This window comes from Jaculus jaculus, chromosome 19 (assembly GCF_020740685.1).
Source record: "Jaculus jaculus isolate mJacJac1 chromosome 19, mJacJac1.mat.Y.cur, whole genome shotgun sequence".
Lineage (NCBI taxonomy): Eukaryota > Metazoa > Chordata > Mammalia > Rodentia > Dipodidae > Jaculus > Jaculus jaculus.
This window is the reverse complement of record NC_059120.1, coordinates 60,969,717-60,990,373: the sequence shown is the minus strand read 5'-3', so window position 1 is coordinate 60,990,373 and position 20,657 is coordinate 60,969,717. Positions and strand designations below refer to the sequence as shown.

The following is a 20,657-nucleotide window of genomic DNA, read 5'->3' as shown; positions in this document are numbered from 1 at the left end:
CTTGAGAATGTAAAATTTCCCAAATAAGTCAGCAGTCCAGCATCTAAGTATTAGCTTTCTACTATCTGCACTTTCTGATTGACCAGGATGTCCTTGACACACAGATATCAAATTCATGAGGAGGCCATTTAGGTGAGGAAGTACAAATGACCTTAGGAAGCCCATGAGTGACAGTGCTGGAACAAACGTATTCCATGCTAGGGACACAGGGGAGAGAGGTCTTTCAGAAAATCCTGCTTTCTGGGACACTTGTAACCGCATGTGTGGTGTGGTGGTCTGTGCTGCTGCAGCCCAGTGATCAACGTACCAGGGGTACATGCAGGGAAGATCCACTGTACAAGAGCGAAGCTTCTCGGGAGGCCCTGCTCCTCTCAAGACGGGGGTACTCTGCAATGCTCACATCACACACTGGGATACCCGCATCCAAGAGTAAAGAATGTCTGAACTGGAGTCAAGCAAATGTCTTTTACTATGTGATTTTTCTAACAAGGGTTACAATTTCTGTACTTTATACTTCAAAAATACTTCCTCATGCCACTTGCTTTACCTAGGTTGACAGGCAGATTGAATATATTTTATATGAATAATAAGACATTTAATCTCCAAGATTTCTCACGTTTACAACCTCACCTACATTTCTATGCCCGATTCTAAACACCAATAGCAGAAGCACCAAGTAATCTTATGGTGACAACTGAAAGTAAATGCGTAACTTTAGGGGGAAAAAAAACCCTGTCATGTCCTGACATTCCTAAGGCCTCCAACAATGAAAAGCTGTGACGGAGATAAGTGAAACTTTTCAGAACACTGGCTCTCTCGGTTCACTGAAGGATGACTTGCTAAACACAGCTCTAGTGAGGAAAAAGGTTTTGCTATGATGGAAAGTGACACATCAAAATCTAAGAAGTCAAAACTAAACGGCTGAGCTTAATATCCACTGCTGAAGTTATTTTAACTTTTCAGTGCATGTTTCCTTAGACAGTGTTTCAATGAAGTAAAATAAGTACAAAGACTTGAACTGTAGGGATGCTATTGAGGATCTGAGGCTGTGTTTTTTTTTTCCAAAACTATATTTATTTTTAAAAACAGAAATCAGGTAAGCTTTCCACAGTCAAATTTTCAAGAGACAAATCAGAATTTGGATTCCAGCTTTGCATGAAAGTTGAAAAATCTTCAGCAATTTCATGCAGAAGTTATTTCTCCTTACAGGAGGGAAAATATTCTGCTTGGCTCCAAGCACTCAATTTTCTGAATTTGGTTGGTACTACTGCCATCATTTTATTCCATTCCAGGGCACCCATCGCACAAGAGAATCTATCTCTAAAACTCAAATCTTCCAAATTGAGATGAGCGGTTGTTGGGCTTAGGTTGGGGTTTATAACCAATTCGATCATTAATCATTTGTTCCCGGCTCTTAGGGTCACTGCTGAGCCCAATAGCTCCTTCTCCATCACTGCTTCCTACAACATCCACCTCTTCCTTCTGTTTCTTACAAGTCTCCAGGTCGTTCTGGATGCTCTCAAACTCTTCCATGTCATCCAGCTTTAGCTCCAGGCGTGTTGGTTTTCGTCGCAGCATGCTGAAGTTAGCACGAAGAGCCAGACCCAGGGAACTACTAGCAGGCCGAAACTCTGCTTCTTTTTCTACTTTGGTGCTAGAGGGCTCTTCCAGCTTCATGTCTCGTAGAGGACAAAATTCACTGCGAATTCAACCCAGTTCCATAGGATTTGAGTTTTTAGTTCAATGTGTGTGTGTGTGTGTGTGTGTGTGTGTGTGTGTGTGTGTGTGTTTGAGGTATGGTCTCCCTCTAGCCCCAGCTGATCTGGAATTTACTATGTAGTCTCCGGGTGGCCTCAAACTCATGGCAATCCTCCTACCTCTGCCTCCCAAGTGCTGGGATTAAAGACATGCGCCACCATGCCCAGCTTAATTTTTATATATTCTAATAATCCAAGTAAGGTCAGCACTGCTACATTTTTATTTTCTACTTTTACAGAAACAGAATTTTAAAAAATTAGTAAATTTTTAAATCTCATTCTTTTCTGGAAAAATGGCTGATTTCAGGTAATAAGTTCCAATGTCTACTTTAGCATTTCTTGTGAATTTTAAATTGCCTCTAAACCAATTTAGAAAAGACAAACATGATAAAAAGTTTATTGATAATGATAACCTTTCTGGATTATCAATGTATCTCTTAAAAAACTTAAAATCAGCTCAATTTGGTTTTACCTTATAAAACAATAAATAAATAAATAGAAACAAAGTCAAAGAATGACTTTTTCTAGAGACATCTGTGTGGGCACGCATGTGTGCGAGGGCATGGCCATATATGTGCTGCAGCGTGTGTGGAGGTCAGAGGACAACTTCATGTGTCCATCCTTCTTTTTCTTTTAAATATTTTTGTTTACTTAAAAGAGAGAGAAAGAAAGAGGATGGATACTGCTGCAAGCAAACTCCAGATGAATGTGCCACTTTGTGTATCTGGATTTACATGGGCACTGGCAAATTGAACCTGGGTTCTTAGGCTTTGCAAGCAAGTGCCTTTAGCTGCTGAGCCATCTCTCCAACTCTCACCTTTTTGAGACAGAGTTTTCCTGGATTTTTTTTTTTTTTTTTGAGGTAGGGTCTCACTCTAGCCCACGGTGACCTGGAATTCACTATGTAGTCTCAGGGTGGCCTCAAACTCACAGCAATCCTTCTACCACTGCCTCCCAAGTGCTGGGATTAAAGGCATGCACCACCACGCCTGGCTTTTCCTGTTGTTTTGTTGCTGTGGAAGTCAGACTCCCTGGTTCATTTCCAGATTCTTCTGGGACTTCCTCCTATTACCGTAGGCACATTGATACCACCAATGCATGCACCACTTTGCATCCAGCTTTATGTGAGTGCTGGAGAGGATCAAATTCATGCAAGCAGAATTGCAGACCTCAGAGCATCTCCCCAGCCCTCTAGAGGTAAAATTAAAAAGAGGAGGATATAAACCAGGCAAGGTGGCGCACACCTTTAATCCCAGCACTCAGGAGGCAGAGGTAGAAGGATCACCGTGAGTTTTATGCCACCCTGAGACTACATAGTGAATTCTAGGTCAGCCTGGGCCAGAGTGAGACCCTACCTCAGAAAACAAAACAAAACAAACAAAAAGAAAAACCCCTAAAAAGTAGAAGAGGAAACAATAGATGATTTTCATTACCCATGTGTTCTTTTATTCGATATAAGTCAGTTTTCACAGTCACGCCACTGAGAAGGCCTTGCATCACTTTCTCGGGGAAGAGAATTTCATGAGTGCCCAGGAAGGGCTCAAGGTGAGTTGTCAGATTGCTGAGGATGCTAATCAAAACAGTTTCGTCCTGAAAGCTAATCCACAGGCTGGCCACTGCAATGAAGACAGGCTGGGAGAGAGAGAGCAGGAAAGTGTGACTGAATGATAGAATTGATCATCATATTCTTAAAACAAATGGGGCTTTTCTTATGAAGAAATTCATTCCTCCTTAAGTGGAAGTCTTACGAAATTAGACCATAGACTTCCAGATAGAATTTTGACTCATAAATTATGAGAAAATAAACCCTGTATTTTCTTTCCAAGCATTTTATTTTGGTGTGATTGATATAAATTTAACTTACTAAACAGGAAACCAAACACATTTGGTCACCCAAGAATGATCTATGGGTACTTCATATGGCCAAGGGAAAAATATCTCTCAAATTTTTCTTTAAAAACTGAATGTGGTTTAATCTCAACACTCGGGAAGCACAGGTAGGAGGATCACCATGAGTTTGAGGCCACCCTGAGACTACAGAGTGAATTCCAGGTCAGCCTGAGCTAGAGTAAGACCCTACCTCGAAAAAAAACCAAAAACAAAAAACAAAAACAAACAACCTGAATGTGGGGCTAAAGAGATGGCTTAGCAGTTAAGGCATATGCCTGTGAAGCCTAAGGACCCAGGTTTGATTCTCCAGGTCCCATGTAAGCCAGATGGACACGGTGGCACATGCATCTGGAGTTCATTTGCAGTGGCTAGAGGCCCTGGCATGCCCATTCTCTCTCTCTCTCTGTCTCTGCCCCCTCCCTCTCTGTCTCCAATAAATAAATAAATAAAAATAAATCTTTAAAAAACAAACCTAAGCCAGGTGTGATGGCACATGCGAGGCAGAGGTAGGAAGACTGCCGAGAGTTCAAGGCCACCCTGAGACTACATAGTGAATTCCAGGCCAGCTGGGCTATAGTGAGACCCTACCTCGAAAACCAAAAAAAAAACCAAACAAACAAACAAACCCACAACCTAATTGCAGAGCCAGGATGGTGGTGCACACCTTCAATCTCAGCACTGGGGAGGAGAGGTAGGAGGATTGCCGTGAGTTCAAGGCTAGCCTGGAGCTACAGATTGAGTTCTAGGTCAGCCTGGGTTAGAGTGAGACCCTATCTTGACAAAAGAAAAACTAAATGTGACAATATAGCAAGTATACAAATATATCTAAGAGCATGTCATGTGAACTGCAAATTAAACATTTCAGATCAGTGAAAAAAGGGGTTTTCTTACTTACAATAAAAGTCAGTGAGTTATAGAACAAAAGAAATGCTGATCAGGTCTCAGATAAGTTAAACAACTGAGCCTTTGTTTCTTTTTTGGGGGGAATGCAATTCTTTATTGGAACATTTTGAATTTGTGCTTGCAAATACTAACACAGGAAAAAAAAATAAACAGCCTCCACAACTCTTTCAGTTTCTAGGGCAGAAGTAAGACCATAAAGGACTCTTCATTTGTTTCAAAACACCCAAATGAGCCAAGTATGGTGGCACACACTTTTAGTCCCAACACTTGGGAGGCAGAGGTAAGATGATCACTGAGTTCAAGGCCAGTCTGGAACTACAGAATGAGTACCTCGAGAATGTTTCTTGACTTTTAAAACCAAATACTGAGAATGACTGCAGGAAGGTGTTGGTACCTCCGAGGGTCTATACAGTTCTGTATGTACAAGTTTATGCCTGTTTGTCCATCTCAGGGCTACAAATTTTGTTTTGTTTGTCTTTGTGGCAGGGTCTCACTTTAGCCCAGGCTGACCTGGCATCAAACTCACACCACTCCAGGCCCAGGGCTACAAACTTACCTATAACATAGTACTGGTAACCAGAAAGTCAATGTAAGGCAAACAGTTTTTATCTGTCTTTTTAGACATCTATAAGTTGCATCACCTCTGTGCCAAAGGCAATTTCTGACTGACTACTATGAACACATTTTCACCACTCCTAGGAACTGCTTCTTGTGCCACATCCAATACTGATGTGGGCATGACTCTACTGTGCCTCATTTCCCACAGCAGCACTTGCCTTCATAAACGTAAAGCTGTTACTCCAACATAACATAAAGAACAGGATCAGCTTGTATAAAACTAATGTCACAATTTTAGTAACTGAATAAGGAATTCTTATCTAAGTTTATAAGACTCAAAGGGGGAATCACTCTTAAGAAGGTCATACTTGGTCAGGCATGTTGGCACATGCCTTTAATCCCAGCACTCGGGAGGCAGAGGTAGGAGGATCACAGTGAGTTCAAGGCCACCCTAAGACTACATAGTGAATTCCAGGTCAGCCTGAGCTAGAGTGAGACCCTACCTCAAAAAACAAAAAAAAGAAAGACAAGGAAAAAAAAGGAGGAGAAGGAGAAGGGAGAGGGGGAGGAGGAAGTCAAAGTTGTACCTATACCTGGCACGGTGGCACATACCTTTAATCTATGCAGGAGGTGGAGACAAGAGGATCATAAGCTCAAGGTGAGCCTGGGATACGCATGAATTCATACTGAGCTAGGGAACTAGTTCAAAGTTGCCCAGCATGTGCACTGCCTGGGCTGATTCCTGGTGCTTCAGGGCAGGGTCGAAGTTGATGACAAGTACTTACAAAGACTTGTGATGTTGGCACAGCTGTCTTCGACTTTACTGTTATTTTCAGTTGTTCGAGTTGAGCTTCTAACTGCTTTGTCATCATCTCTACTTCTTGAGCACAAGTAATTATGTCTGACTGTGATGACAACATAATTTGCATTGACATTTTGTAATTTCACTATAAAAAAAACATATCTTAAACCCTACCTGCTCCCACCTCTAAGTGACATAGTGAAACTGCAACTCTGAGCTCAGTGACCCGGGGCTCTGTTCCTCATGGACCTTCAACATCTGAAGTGATGCTGTATGGATGATGCTCCTGAAATGCCCATGAATCTCTGGTATATGAACACAATACCAAGGTGTTCTTAGATGGTAAATCTGGTTGCACCTCTGAGAAGCAGCTGCCCAGGAATCCACTCTGCATAGCTGTATACTTCCAGTTCCTTGATGACAAAATTAACCAAGTGTTGCTACGAACACTATTTTGATACTAGGATTTAATAATTATGGAAAATCTTAACATTAACATTGAAGGAAAATGGTGTTCAGAAAATAAATTGCTGAATGTAAAATTTGAAATGCTTAGAAACTTTGTTCTTACTAGATGCAAAGCTCCATTAGAAATATTTACAAGTATAAAAAGGTGTAAGTACAGATGAGAAAAGGGCAACAGGGTTGGAGACATGCCTTAGTGGTTAAGGTGCTTGCCTGCAAAGCCAAAGGACCCAGGTTCAATTCCCCAGGACCCACTTAAGCCATATGCACAAGGGGGTGCATGCACCTGGAGTTCCTTTGCAGTGGCTGGAGGCCCTGGTACACCCATTCTCTCTATATATGCCTATCTCTCTCTCTCTGTCAATCTCTCTCTCTCTCTCTCTCAAAGAAATAAATAAAATGTATTTTTTAAAAAGACAACAGAGAACAGAAATGCAAGCCAAATGCCCAAAGCTTGCAGCTAAAGGTGGTAGAAATACAGTTTTGCCCAGAACACTTTAAGCCTGGAACACAGCCTTCCCCAGTATTGTCTGAGATGAGACTAGACATGACAATCGTATCGATTTGTATCATGGGAAAGAAATGCTTAGCTTGTTGTCATCCCTTTTCTTCTTCCCTCCCTCCCCCTCTCTCTTTTCTTTATTTTATCTCTTCCTCCATTTCTTTTTTGTTGAGACAGGATCTCACTGTGGTACCTCAGGCTGTCCTGAAACTCACAGTCCTCTTCCTACTCGGAGAGCGGTGATCCCAGTGTGTGCCAGCAGAATGAAGCTTATTTGAAGAGGACAAAAGCACATTTGAATTCTGGGAATGTGTTTAATTAGATTGTGTACTTTTATTTTTTTGTAGTGCTGGAGGCTGAACCCAAGGCTCTACTACTGAGCTACACTCCAAGCCATTTTAGACAATTTTTAAGTAACAAAAATGAATGAATTATTATTTTAAAAACTATTACTCTAAAACTTACTCCAGCTGGGGGTGGTGGTACACACCTTTAATCTCAGCACTTGGGAGGCAGATGTAGGAGGATCACTGTGAGTTCGAGGTCAGCCTGAGACTACATAGTGAATTTCAAGTCAGCCTGTGCTAGAGTGAGACTCTACCTCAAAAACAACAACAACAACAAACCTATAAATTTCTCCACAGTAATATGAAACATCCTAGTACTAACAAAATACTTAACAAAATTCTTACTCATGGGCTGGAGAGATTGCTTAGTGGTTAAGACGCTTGCCTGAAAAGCCCAAAGACACATTTGACTCCCACAGCCCATGTTAGCCATAGGCACAAAGTGATGCATGCACACAAGGTCATGCATATGAACAAGACAGTAAATGTGCCTGGAGTTTGATTGTAGTGGCTGGAGGTCCTGGCACACCAATTCTCTCTCATTAAAAAACCCTTACTCACAAAAGGAACATGCATTCCACTGTATTTTCCTATAATGCAATTTTCTTTCTTCATTCTCCCTATACTATACTGTTACCTAGCATATCTAATAAGTCTCTTCTCTGTTCCATAGAGCTTTTCCCCACCTTTCTTGTTAGTTTTGTTTTAGAAAACAAAAATGAAAATGCCATATTTAAAGACTTTAGAGCTGGAAGATGGCTCAGCAGTTAAAGACACTAGTTTGCAAAGCTGTTGGTCCAGAGTCAATTCCCTAGTACCCATGTAAAGCCAGGCGCACAACATGGCACATGTTGGGTGCAACAGGAGGCCCTGGAATGCCCAAGCTCTCTCTTTCCTTCTCTATTCTCTTTTCTCATTCTCCCCTTCTCTCTACCTCTGAAGTGAATAAGTATTTTAATAAAGGCTTTTTAGAGGAAGTTGCACCTAACACCTGACTGACACTCATACAAACCTATAATGAAAGACATTCCAGAGTCCCCACCCCAAGCTAGGTTTGTAGAATCTCTTCACAGACTGGCTCATGAAACTTAACTTTCCCTAATTAACAACTTAGGGAATTTCTCTTTAAGCATTAACAAAAAGTGCATTCACACAGGCAGAATTGTGTTGATAGACAGCATCACTTCAGTATGTTCTCACACCATCAATGTTTCAGGAAAGCACACTATCTCAGCATATTTCTTCACTGCTTCTTGTTTTTCTGTTTCAGTCAAAAAAATTAAGTTCTTCATACTTTATAACATGGACAATTTTCAAAAAGTCTAGTCAAGCTCATAGAAGCAAAGAGTCAGGACTGGAGAGATGACTCAGTTTCAATTCCCTAGGACTCATGTAAGCCAGAAGCACAAGGTGGTGCATGTGTCTGGAGTTGGATTGCAGCAGCTGGAGGCCCTGTTGTGCCCATTCTCTCTATATATCTCTGCCTCTTTCTCTCTCTCAAATAAATAAATAAAAATAAAAAAAATATTTGTTAAAAAGTGTGGCCATACATGCATGAAACCCCAATGCTGAGTGGGGGAGACAGAGGAATTTTTGATAGAAGTGGACCTGATGTTTTATGGCCTCTGCATTTGTGACATGGACACACACACACACACACACACACACACACAATTAGAATTCCTTCATGCAGAAGACAGGTCCCCTGACCTGAGTTTCACAGTTACTGGCAAGTAGGGATTGTGTAAAGGTAGCAGTGAGAATACAACTACTGTCATGCAGTTGTAACACTCTTTTAAAAAAAATTGTATTTATTTATTTAAGAGAGAGAGAGAATGGACATGCCAGGGCCTCCAGACATAGTAAACAAACTCCAGACGCATGTACCACCTTGTGTATCTGGCTTACATGGGTCATGGGGAATCAAACCTGGGTCCTTTGACTTCGCAGGCAAGTGCCTTAAGCACTAAGCCATCTCCCCAGCTCCAGTTGTGACATTCTGATACATACTTTGGGGATTTCATCCTAGGTCCCTGACTCATAATTCCCTCCCCAATGTAGGCCATAGAACTGAGAATTTTTCTTCCCCAAAGTGAGTCATAGAAACTCTAATCTTCTCCTATCTTTCTGACTTGGAGTGGGCCCTAAAGAAATTCTGTGACCTTGTCTGACAGTAAGTCATAAAACCCTCCGCAGTTGCAGACACATGTGTCCTTATGCCCTGGGGGAAGGATGCTACAAGAATGAACACATGGAGGTTCTGGAGGGTGACACAGAAAGGGTGAGGGAGCTCCAACTTCTCCCATGCTTGGCCCTAGGCCTCTCCTTCATGTGTATTCCCAGCAATATCTTTCTATTGAGATTGTCCCTTTACTAGTGACCTAGTCTCAACAGACTGCATTAGACAGAAAGAGGCCAGATCCTGTTATCTTAACTCACCAAGATAACCTGAAGGAAGATCTCATACTGCCGCACATTGTACAGTGCTTCCTTCAGCATGCACGACTGCAGCTCTCTGCTCATGAGAGGGTTCTTGGCGGCCTTCTCCAGGATGGCTGTGTAGCGGAACACTTGGTCCTGGGCAATGTGAAGCTGGGAGTCAATGTGCTTTATGGTGGCTGGGACAGCCTCACGGAGAACAGATGGCACTGTTTGACAGAGTGAAACACGCATGAGGGGGTCAAAGGGGTTAAGGATAAAAAGCCCAGGAAGGAATCATATTTTAAGCACCAGGTTATATATTTCCCCTCAATTTAATAATGATGTGGCCTGAGTGTCATAGGTCAGGAGAAAAATAAGCTGTCCAAATGAAAGGGATTGTTCTGTGGATAACAAAAAGAACATAGGCTAAAAATAATAAATAAAAAAAATAAAAAGGGATGGAGAAATGGCATAGTAGTTAAGGCATTTGCCTGCAAAGCCAAAGGACCTTGGTTTGATTCCCCAGGTCCCACATAAGGCAGATGCATAAGGTGGCACATGCATCTGAAGTTCATCTGCAGTGGCTGGCGGCCCTGATGTGCCCATTCTCGCTCTCTTTCTCTCTTTTTTTCTCTCTCTCTCAAATAAAAAAAATAAGCAAACCAGGTGTGGTAGTGTATGCCTTTAACCACAGCACTTGGGGGGCAGAGGTAGGAGGATTGCCATGAGTTCGAGGCCACCCTGAGACTACATAGTGAATTCCAGGTCAGCCTGAGCTAGAGTAAAACTCTACCTCAAAAAATCAAATAATAATAATAATAAAAAAGAACAGAGGTGCTGCTGTCACGATGAACATAGAAGATTTAATTAAAGGTGAGCTGCTGACTATGTCCTTCAGAAAAGCCACTGACCGTTCCTTCTGCAAAAACGAACTTTAACAACATGCTTGAAAGACTCATCTGGGGCTGGGGAGAAGGCTTCCAGGTCAATGGTGCTTGCTTATGAAGCCTGCTGACCCTGGGCTTGATTCTCCAGTACCTACATAAAGCCAGACATGCAAACTGGTGCATGTATTTAGAGTTCCTTTGCAGTGCCTAGAGCACCCATTCTCTCTCTCTCTCTCTCTTTCTTTCTTTTAGAGTTTAACCATATTTTTAAATTTTTATTTATTTATTTATTTGAGAGAGAGAGAAAGAGTCAGAGAGAGAAAATGGGCACACCAGGGCCTCCAGCCACTGCAAATTCCAGACACATACACTCCATTGTGTTCACGTGGGTCCTGGGGAATTGAACTGGGGTCCTTAGGCTTCGCAGGCAAGCACCATAATTGCTCAGCCATCTCTCCAGCCCTAAAAATATTTCTTAAAAGAAAACATATCTGAATGCTTAAAACTCACATGACAGTCTAGTAAGGGGAGTAATCTATTAATGATCAGAATTTAATTATTTAAAATAGCTTTTATGATGAAAAAAACTGAAGCCAGGGATGTAGCTCAGTGGTCAAGTGCTTGTCTAGTATGCACGATCCCTGTGTTCAATTCCTAGCACCACAAAAGGAAGAAAGGAAGGTAGCAGGAAGGCTGGCTCCCCCATTGCTAGTTCTGATCAGTGATCTAAAAGACAGGGACACCTTCTCAAGGGTTTTTTGAGAGCATCAAATCCACCAGACTTTTCCTGGCAGGTTCTTTTTTAAATATTTTAAGTATTTTCAAGTGTACAGATAAAGAATGCATTGTGCATATAACAATATAGATGATGTTCCTGAACTTCAAGATTTACATCAACTGCACCAGCACCCGTGTTCTTTTCAGGGTGATTTTTTTAACTGTACAATTGGAGTTGTCCTTCCTCTGGCTGGCTTGGTGTAAATGCCACACTGCACTGAGTTAGGGGTAGCCTATGGTCTGCTCCTTCATTCCTTCTACTGACTTGGTGCCCCACACATTCATGGTAGAGGAAATTTAGTCTTCCCTCAGCAAAATTATGCCAAGTATAAGCAGCATTGTTACTAAAAACAGTCAGAATTGAAGATTTTAAATCTCGGGACACCAATGGCATGATGTGTAATACTCACTTCTTTAAACACACGTAACTTCACAACTGACCTAATAGCATACTTACAATCATCGATTCCTTCTCCTCCTTTCCCACAGTGTCTGTTAAATAATCGAATTCCAGTCACAATCATGGTAAGTTCCTTCAGCTGACGTTCTTTATCCTTCTTACCAAGATTCAGAAATGTTCCAAGCTCAGCCTGAGGAAAAACACTCTGCAGAGCAGCTGGGAGACACAAGGAGAACAAAATGGTGGAATAAAGCCAACAGAACTCCACGTTCCTTCCTTCTGCAGAAAGTGAGGGGGCTTGTCTTTCTAGTGTTACCTGTACAATTGTTTACATTTAGCCGGGTGTGGTGGTGCACGCCTTTAATCCCAGCACTCAGGAGGCAGAGGTAGGAGGATTGCCATGAGTTCAAGGCCACCCTGAGATAACAGAGTTAATTCCAGGTCAGCCTGGACCAGAGTGAGACCCTACCTTGAAAAACCAAAAAAAAAAAAAAAAAAATTGTTTACATTTCCTATGCCTTATTACAGAACACATAGCAAAACTATCATATTCCAAACTTGGACTACTGAAAATATTGCCTCTGCCTGACTATTTTTATTAAGTAAACAAGTGCAAAAACTTTCTAATTAAGGTTCTGAGCAGAAAATCTATTTTCCTTTTTTCTTTCTTTCTTGTTTTTTCAAGGTAAGGTCTCGCTCTAGTCCAGGCTGACCTGGAATTCACTATGTAGTTTCAGGGTGGCCTTGAACTCACAGCAATCCTCCTACCTCTGCCTCCCCAGTGCTGGGATTAAAGGCATGTGCTACCACGCCTAGCTGTCCCATGTTATTTTTTTAATTTTATATTTTGGTTTTTTTAAGACTCAGAGAGCCTAGGCTGGCCTCAAACTCAAATGTACCTGAGGCTGACTCATGGCCTTCATGCCTCCATCCTCCATCTTCCCTCATCCTCGTGCTGGGATTACAGCGCCTCACTCTGCTCTATCATTCTCAAGTACGGAAGAGGGCAAGTATTTCCTGAGTATACAAAGGTTTCTCAGACACTTCACTGCAGAGCCTGCCAGCCAAGGCTCAGTTACTGTTACCCATGAAAAGCCAAATGCACGAAGTGATGCTCCTCTTGGAGTTTGCAGTGTCAAGAGGCCTTGGCGCACCCACTCTCTCTCTGCTTGTATTTCCCCCAATCTTAAATAAATAAATAAATTCGATTAAAAAAAAAAGGTTTTCCCCAATATCCTTCCCAGATGACAAACTGTATGAATGCCTTCCATCTGTATGAAATGTCCATTTCCAGCTATCCCAGTTGCCCCCTCAGCCAGACCCTAAATGATGCTGCTAACATCCCTCTAGCGAGGTGTAATAGGTCCTTGGATCTGTCCACTTGGCTAAAGTGAATACTATGTCACCTTCTACAAGGCGCCTTAAGGGCCACAACTAATATGTGGTGTGAACAGAATCTAGGAGGAATTTTTAAAATATTTTATTTATTTTTATTTATTTATTTATTTGACAGAGAAAGAGGGAGAAAGAATGAATGGGCATGCCAGGGCCTCCAGCCACTGCACACGAACTCCAGATGCTTGCACCCCCTTGTACATCTGGCTAACATGGGTCCTGGGGAATCAAACCCGGGTACTTTGACTTGGCAGGCAAAAGCCTTAACCACTAATCCATCCCTCCAGACCCTGGGGAGGATTTTCTTAAGTTGGTTTTTAAAACAGTGTTTTTTAGTTGGGCTACATAATAATAGGTTTCACTAACATTTCATACACACACACACACACACACACACACACACACACACAGTTTGTTTGTTTGTTTGTATTTCCCCCTTTTTCTCTCTCCCACCCATACCTCGTCTCACCAACTTGTTTCCATTCTGACTCATTTCAGAGAGATAGATGATGCTAGGTGGTGCATGCCTTTAATCCCAGCACTTGGGAAGCAGAGGTAGGAGGATTGCCATGAGTTCAAGGTCACCCTGTAACTATGAGACTACATAGTGAATTCCAGGTCAGTACAGTGAGACCCTACCTTGAACAAGCAAATAAGTAATAACAAAAGAAAAATGGCTGAAAGGATAAATCTTGACTCTACACAGGATGGCTAGCATGTAGTATTTTCTCTGCCTCCATGACTCCCATGTGCCCCCCTCTGCTCAAGACTCCTTCCCTCTCCACAGTCCCCCTTATACTTGCATGCCATACATTCATGCTTACATATTTAAATCTAGGAATCTGTAAGGCACTTGCCTGCAAAGCCAAAAAACCCAGGTTCAATTCTCCAGGAACCATGTAATCCAGGTGCACAAGGTGGCACATGTGTCTGCAGTTCATTTCCAGTGGCTAGAGACCCTTCTCTCTAGTGTGCCCATTCTCTCTCTCTCTCTCTCTCTTTCTCTTTCTTTCAAGTAAGCAAATTAAATTAAAAAATAAATCTAGGAATCTGAGTAAGTTTTAACTTCTCATTTGTGCTAATTTTCTTCCAGGTTAAGAGGAAACTTCAATTTTTAATAATTAATAATTTTTAATTTTATAAAATGCAATGATCTTATAACATCCACTTATAAAACAGAAATCCAATTTTTACCTGTTGCCTCTCTGACAATCTTAATGTTCGTGGGGGATCCAAGCCCAGAGCGCAGTAACACATAGCTGACGATCTTTCGGTAGAGGCTTTCGAACTCTTCTCTAGCACATGCTCTGTTGTCTGTGATTTCTCTGCTGACAGAGCCTAACCTAGACTCTAGGACACGATGATGTTCTTCAAGAAAGTTCTCTAAAATGATCAGATAACACTACTTTATGTAATTGATATTTAGAATTCTCATACAAGGACCAGAGAAAAATAGCTTAGGTATAGCATTTTTTTTTTTTTTGTTTTTATGAGAGAGATTGAGAGAGGGAGGGAGAGAGAGAATTGGTGTGCCAGGGCCTCCAGCCACTGTAATCGAACTCCAGACACATGTGCCATCTTGTTCACATGTACGATCTTGTACAATTGAATCACCTTGTGCATCTGGCTTACGTGGGATCTGAAGAGTTGAACACGGATCCTTAGGCTTGGCAGGCAAGCACCTTAACCACTAAGCCATCTCTCTAGCCCTGGGCATAGCAATTCTACTGCATGAAACAAGTACTGATATATTAAAGGCATGCGCCACCACGTCTGGCTACAGAGCCAATCTAAAACAGCCATTTCTTTTTCAATTGCTTCCAACCTGCCTTTGATGTACACAGTAAGTAACTTATACAATGAACTGTTTTTTGACCTTAAATTTTCCATGATTCATTTCACTTTTAGGTAGTTACACAATTTATAATGAAATTATTTTTCATTGTTTTATTTATTTATTTACAAGCAGAGAGGAGAGAGAGAATGGATGCACCATGGCCTCTAACCACTGCAAATGAACTCCAGATGCATGTGCTGCTTTGTGAATCTGACTTTACATGGTATTGGGGAACTGAACTCTGGTTGCTAGGCTTTGCAGGCAAGCACATTAACCACTGAGCCATCTCTCCAGCCCTAGATTTAAATTATTAAATAATGAGCCAAGAATAAGAAAATCTAAAAATTAAAATAGTTTAACTTCAAAAGATTAATTTCTCATTGTTAGGTATTGATGCCAAAAAGTGAAAAATCTAACAATTTTTATGAGCATGAAAATTTAAATTGACTTTTGTTTTGTTTTGTTTTTACAGGTAGGGACTCATTCTAGCCCAGGCTGAGCTGGAATTCACTTAGTCTCAGGCTGGCCTCAGACTCACAGTGATCCACCCACCTCGGTTTCCCAAGGGCTGGGATTATAGATGTGTGCCACCACACCCACTTAAGTTGACTTTAAAAAAATATATATTAGAGACAGAGAAAGAGAGAGAGCAGACATGCCAGGGCCTCTAACCACTGCAAACGAACTCCAGACACATGTGTCACCATGTGCATCTGGCTTACGTGGATCCTGGAGAATCAAACCTGGGTCCTTAGGCTTTGCAGGCAAATGCCTTAACCGCTAAGCCATCTCTCCAGCCCCTCTAAATTGAATTTTAACATTGGAATTTTTCTCATTAGATATTCAATATTATTATATTCTTTTAATACTATGGTTTGGATAAATGTATCATAAAGGCCATGTGTTTCTGGCCCACAGTAGTTTTGGAAGCTAGAGGAACCTTGAGAAATGGAATCTTAGGGCCAAGTTTATATGTGCATGCCTTTAATCCCAGCACTCTGGAGGCAGAGGTAGGAGAATCGCTGTGATTTACAGGCCACTCTGAGACTACAGAGTAAATTCCAAGTCATCTTGGGCTAGAGTGAGACCCTACCTTGGAAAACCAAAAAAAGAAATAGAGCCTAAAAGGAGGTGTCTGATCCACAACAGTGTGCCATTGGAGCGATTCCTAGGACCCCTGTCTCTTCTTCTAGTTCACTTCCCAGCTATGAGGGGAAGTGACTTTGTTAGGACAAATGTCCCTGCCATTATGTGCTTCTGCAGGATCAAGGCAATAGTATCAACACAGCCTGAGCTAAAACCTCCAAAACTGAGTCAAAACAAATCTTTTCTTTTTATAAATTTGTTATTTCAGGTATGTTACAGTAACATGTGTTAAATGTTATTTGTTATAGTAACAAATGTGTTGATGCTCAAACACATCAAATTTGCAACATATTAAAAGGTTGACAAGATTTATTTTCATTTAACAATTAAATCTACTATCAGCCAAATGAAACCTTCTTAACCCAATTGCGATATTTTAAAAGCATGAAATAGGTAAGTATATATTACCTCGGCTTGTATAATTCATATCAAAGTAGACCTGCATCTTAATGGTGTCCAGGGAGGGGTTCTTATTATCCAATAGTCGAGCCAAACAAAGCTAGAAAAGAGCAGCCCATGAGTGCTTCAGCTACGTTTTCCTCTTTTTAACTTTCTTCAAATAACTTTATTATTTGTTGAGACAGAGGAAGAAGGAGAGAGAGAGAGAGAGAGAGAGAGAGTTAAGAGAGAGAGAGAGAAAGAGAGAGAGTTAAGGGCCTCCTGCCTCTGTAAACAAACTCCAAACACATGCACCACCTTGTGTAGCTGGCTTTACATGAGTACTGAGGAATCAAACTCAAGTCATCAGGTTTTGCAAAGAAGCACTTTAACCTCTAAGCCATCTCTCCAGACTAAGCTCCATTTTCTTTTATTATTATTATTTTTATTTTGAGAGAGAGAGACAGAGAGAGTGGACACACCAGAACCTTCAGCCTGCTGAGAACAAACTCCAGATGTGTGTACCCTCTTGTGTGCATATGCAACATTGCATCTTTGTGTCACGGTGTGCCTGGCTGAGTGGGACCTGGAGACTTGAACATGAGTTCTTAGGCTTCACGGGCAAGCTATCTCTCCAGCCCTAAGCTCCATTTTCTTTTTTTTTTTTTTTTTTTGTTTTTTGTTTTTCGAGGTAGGGTCTCACTCTGGTCCAGGCTGACCTGGAATTAACTCTGTCATCTCAGGGTGACCTTGAACTCATGGCGATCCACCTACCTCTGCCTCCCGAGTGCTGGGATTAAAGGCGTGCGCCACCACACCCGGCTCCATTTTCTTAATTGCTTAATTGTTCTAACTTACTTTCAAAAACAAAGTAAACACACCATCTGCGGTGGTCCACACCTGCCATCCCAGCACATGAGTGACAGGTACGATCTGTGTGGAGCAAGGAAAAGGAGACCACCTCAGCAGTAGGACCTGGTGTTTATCCACCAGCAGCTCCTTTCAATATTTTTCTCCTTGAGAGCTTCAGGGGTTATAGTTTTCTCCAACCTACATGCATTCAGTAATGAGTTACTGCCCTTGGGTTAACTTATATTACTACCTATTTCAACTGCCTCTCTTCAGGTCTGGAAGGAGTGTTCTCATATTAGACACTACAAATAAAAAGATTTCTTCATCTACATGACATTTAGTTGGAAAAAAAGAAACAATTATTGTTTGCTAAATTATGATGTACAGTGAGAGTTTATGTACACACCATATGATAAATATACTGAACTTGAGTCTTTCTGACTTAGATGACTTGAGAAGACAAAACAAAAGTTCTTCTTGGACTACATAAAGAAAAAAAAGTATTTTCTGCCCTTCCTTGAATCTCATTCATAGTAAAGTACCTACCTGGTCATCACATTCATTTCCCTGTTGCTAAAAGCAGGATTCCCACCACATTTAAAATTAACCACGAAAGCCCACCTCTAGGTTATCCTATGGCATCATGGAGTCGCTCCATTGCAGAACCATTATGACAATAGATTCCCCAGCTCTAGGCTTCTAAATCTCTTCCTGATTCCCTGCCACATGAGCAGATAGACCTGCTGGATGTGAGGGGAAGTGGGATGAGTGAAATGTTCCCCTACCATTTTCATAAGCCAAGAAAATGTCCATATATAAGTTTGGGGTTTTAGATCCTTTGTGTGAGGAAGGGAATTAAACTTCTTGTTTTGTTTTGCTTTGTTTTGTTTTGCTCCTGAGGTAGGGATGACCTGGAATTTACTATATAAACTCAGGCCAGCTTTGAACTCACAGTGATCCTCCTACCTCAGCCTCCTGAGTACTGGGATTAAAAGTGTGCACCACCATGACAGGCAGTGTTGAGCTTTTAGGAAATAACAGAGCAAAAAGCTAAATTTAAGAAATTTAACAATATTGTGAATGTCTAAACCTCAGCATTATTAGTTCTTGTAACTGATTTCCAGGTCTACCTACTGGCTTTATAAGATCATTTTGGTTTAGCAAAAGTGGAGTCAGTTATAAGGCTCTTAAATTAGAACAATTTAACTACACAGTGCAGGAAATGTGAGAGAACAGTTAATAATCTTAGTTTCAGTGTAACATTAATAATGAGAGACCACTAAAATATTGGGACAGACCCTTCAGTCTCCCAATACCCTTGCCCCACTTTTCTACCTTACATAAAGTCCCAAATTTGGATTAGAATAAAAATTTAAGAAAAAAAATCAATGTCCACATGTACTATTATTCTAGCAAATAAATATAAGCAAATGGGAGGGGTTCTAGGATTCTGAGAAAACTCATACTTGCTGAAAAGTGACAGCTCCAATTGCCACATATATTTTGCTCTTCTTTCCACCTAGAGGCAGAATAACTACCATGTAACATGGAGGAAAGCCACTCATGGGAGTCCAGGGAGCCTAAAACAATGGCCCCAGGGATCTCTTTCTTCTATGAGAAAATAAATCCCTCGTTTGTTTATACCACTGTGTTGCTGGGTGGGTGACTGAAGTCAATAATGAATAGCACAGGTGCTGCATTTAACACTGAAGATAAGTCATTCCGCACTTGAGGACTGCTGGGGGATTACCTTAACCAGTTTCTGTACGTCACTTTTCATGAGGGTCCTGTCCATGTTAAAGCCATTTCTGGGATCCAGGACAACGGCTTTTACCTGAGAGTGGAAAAAGAGTCCACTAAGTAATTTTACCTCATAGTAACGAGTTAGTTTAATTCATTTTCATTTTTAGAAATGAGGTACACTTGATTCCTTGGGGCTGACTTTTCAGCTATTTGTGGTTTTGCCCCTCACTAGCCCACTTCCATGGAGGTGGAAGACAGGAAGCGGTGCACATCAATCTTGAATATGGGCTGAGATGTCACACCGGGAAACGGACTGAAAGCAATGCTAGATTTTAAAGAGGAAAACTATGGTATGCTCATCTCCTTTCCAGTGGATATTAGACAAAACAAGGACAGAGAAACCAAAGCAAGGAGTGATTTTTGCATTGCTGAAAACCTATGTAAGACCTTCTCCACAGCAGGGCACTGCCGAGTGAGTCTTGTACCCAGCTAACACCCTTTATCGGCCTTTAAAGACTTCTTTTTCTCTAACTCCTCTGATGGGCTCAATGTATTTTCAGCCAAATAAACATCTAAGAGAGCTTCACAGATTTTTAAGAAACAAAATAAACACATTTTAAAAAATTTTTGATAAAGCAGTAATTCACAAAAATAGTCACTCTTACCATAAAAGCAACTAAGGTCTCAGAAACAATCTCTCCATGGGCGGCACACTCTTGTCCTATTTCCCGGATGATATTCTTTATCACGCTTTCTGCTTGAGTGGGCGGCATTGTGGCTAAATAAAGCAATGATTGTTTTCTCAGTAATTACATGTATATATTTTTTCTTTACATTTCTCCACTACTATATTTTGAAAAGCCATAATGTCTACTCACTTATTATTATATTTACATCTAGGTCCCTTCTGGTTTTTATTAGGTTTTTAAATAATTTTATTAATCACAGAAATGACTGAACTATTTTCTTTTTATTTAAATGATGGTGGTCATCTGAATTACATTTATATCATGTCTTTATTTGTTATTATTATTATTGTTTTGTTTTTTCAGGGTAGGGATTCACTCTAGCCCAGGCTGACCTGGAACTCACTATGTAGTCTCAGGAAGACCTTGAACTCATGGTGATCCTCCTACATGTGCCTCCCAAGTGCTGGGATTAAAGACGTGTGCCAACACACCCGGTTGATATTTTTAGTTTTTCAAAGGCAGAGCAGTATTGGGGAGGGGAAAAATTAATGAGAAACCCCAGCCCCTCTCTGTCACGATGCAATACAGCTTGAGAATACATTTCAATACATTATCTAGAGGACCTGTCATAACTGTAAGAAAATTTTGGGGGAGGGAATTCCTACTCAGATCCTGTAAATTGTCTTTTCTGCTCATCTAACTTGAGATATGGGTTCTAATTAAAGAAAACATAAAAGCAAAACAAAAAAAAAATCAAAACATGACAGTTATGCACCAGGGAAAATAGGATTTCCTGGCTTTTACTTTCTATAAATCAAGAACGAGGAGCTGGTTTAAATCAAACTTGATTTTCCCGAGTCCTGTACGCAGGCTTATAGAAGGGAAGCGAGGCGAAAGTGGGTCACATC

The 20,657-nt window shown here is 41.1% G+C and overlaps 2 protein-coding genes across 6 annotated transcripts in view; both read right to left on the bottom strand.

The window, feature by feature from the left end:
- Cfap206 (cilia and flagella associated protein 206) overlaps positions 1-20,657 on the bottom strand; it is a 35,696-nt gene extending 15,039 nt beyond the window's left edge. Inside the window, exons 1-9 of one of the 5 annotated variants that reach the window (XM_004667297.2) lie at positions 20,525-20,657; positions 19,726-19,838; positions 19,068-19,151; positions 16,496-16,586; positions 14,299-14,487; positions 11,767-11,925; positions 9,664-9,872; positions 5,894-6,013; positions 3,191-3,389 (exon numbers count right to left, since the gene is read on the bottom strand). In XM_004667297.2, the coding sequence (XP_004667354.1) occupies positions 3,191-3,389; positions 5,894-6,013; positions 9,664-9,872; positions 11,767-11,925; positions 14,299-14,487; positions 16,496-16,586; positions 19,068-19,151; positions 19,726-19,833 (1,159 nt within the window). In that variant the 5' untranslated portion in view covers positions 19,834-19,838; positions 20,525-20,657. Of the gene's footprint in view, positions 1-3,190; positions 3,390-5,893; positions 6,014-9,663; positions 9,873-11,766; positions 11,926-14,298; positions 14,488-16,495; positions 16,651-17,938; positions 18,034-19,067; positions 19,152-19,725; positions 19,839-20,524 lie in introns of those variants that run through there. The other 4 variants (XM_045138634.1, XM_045138635.1, XM_045138636.1 and 1 more) reach the window with 4 other exon arrangements.
- LOC123456046 (anaphase-promoting complex subunit CDC26-like) lies at positions 1,321-1,602 on the bottom strand. The gene has a single exon (XM_045138638.1). It carries the CDS (start codon positions 1,576-1,578, stop codon positions 1,321-1,323), a length of 258 nt encoding a protein of 85 aa, XP_044994573.1. The 5' UTR covers positions 1,579-1,602.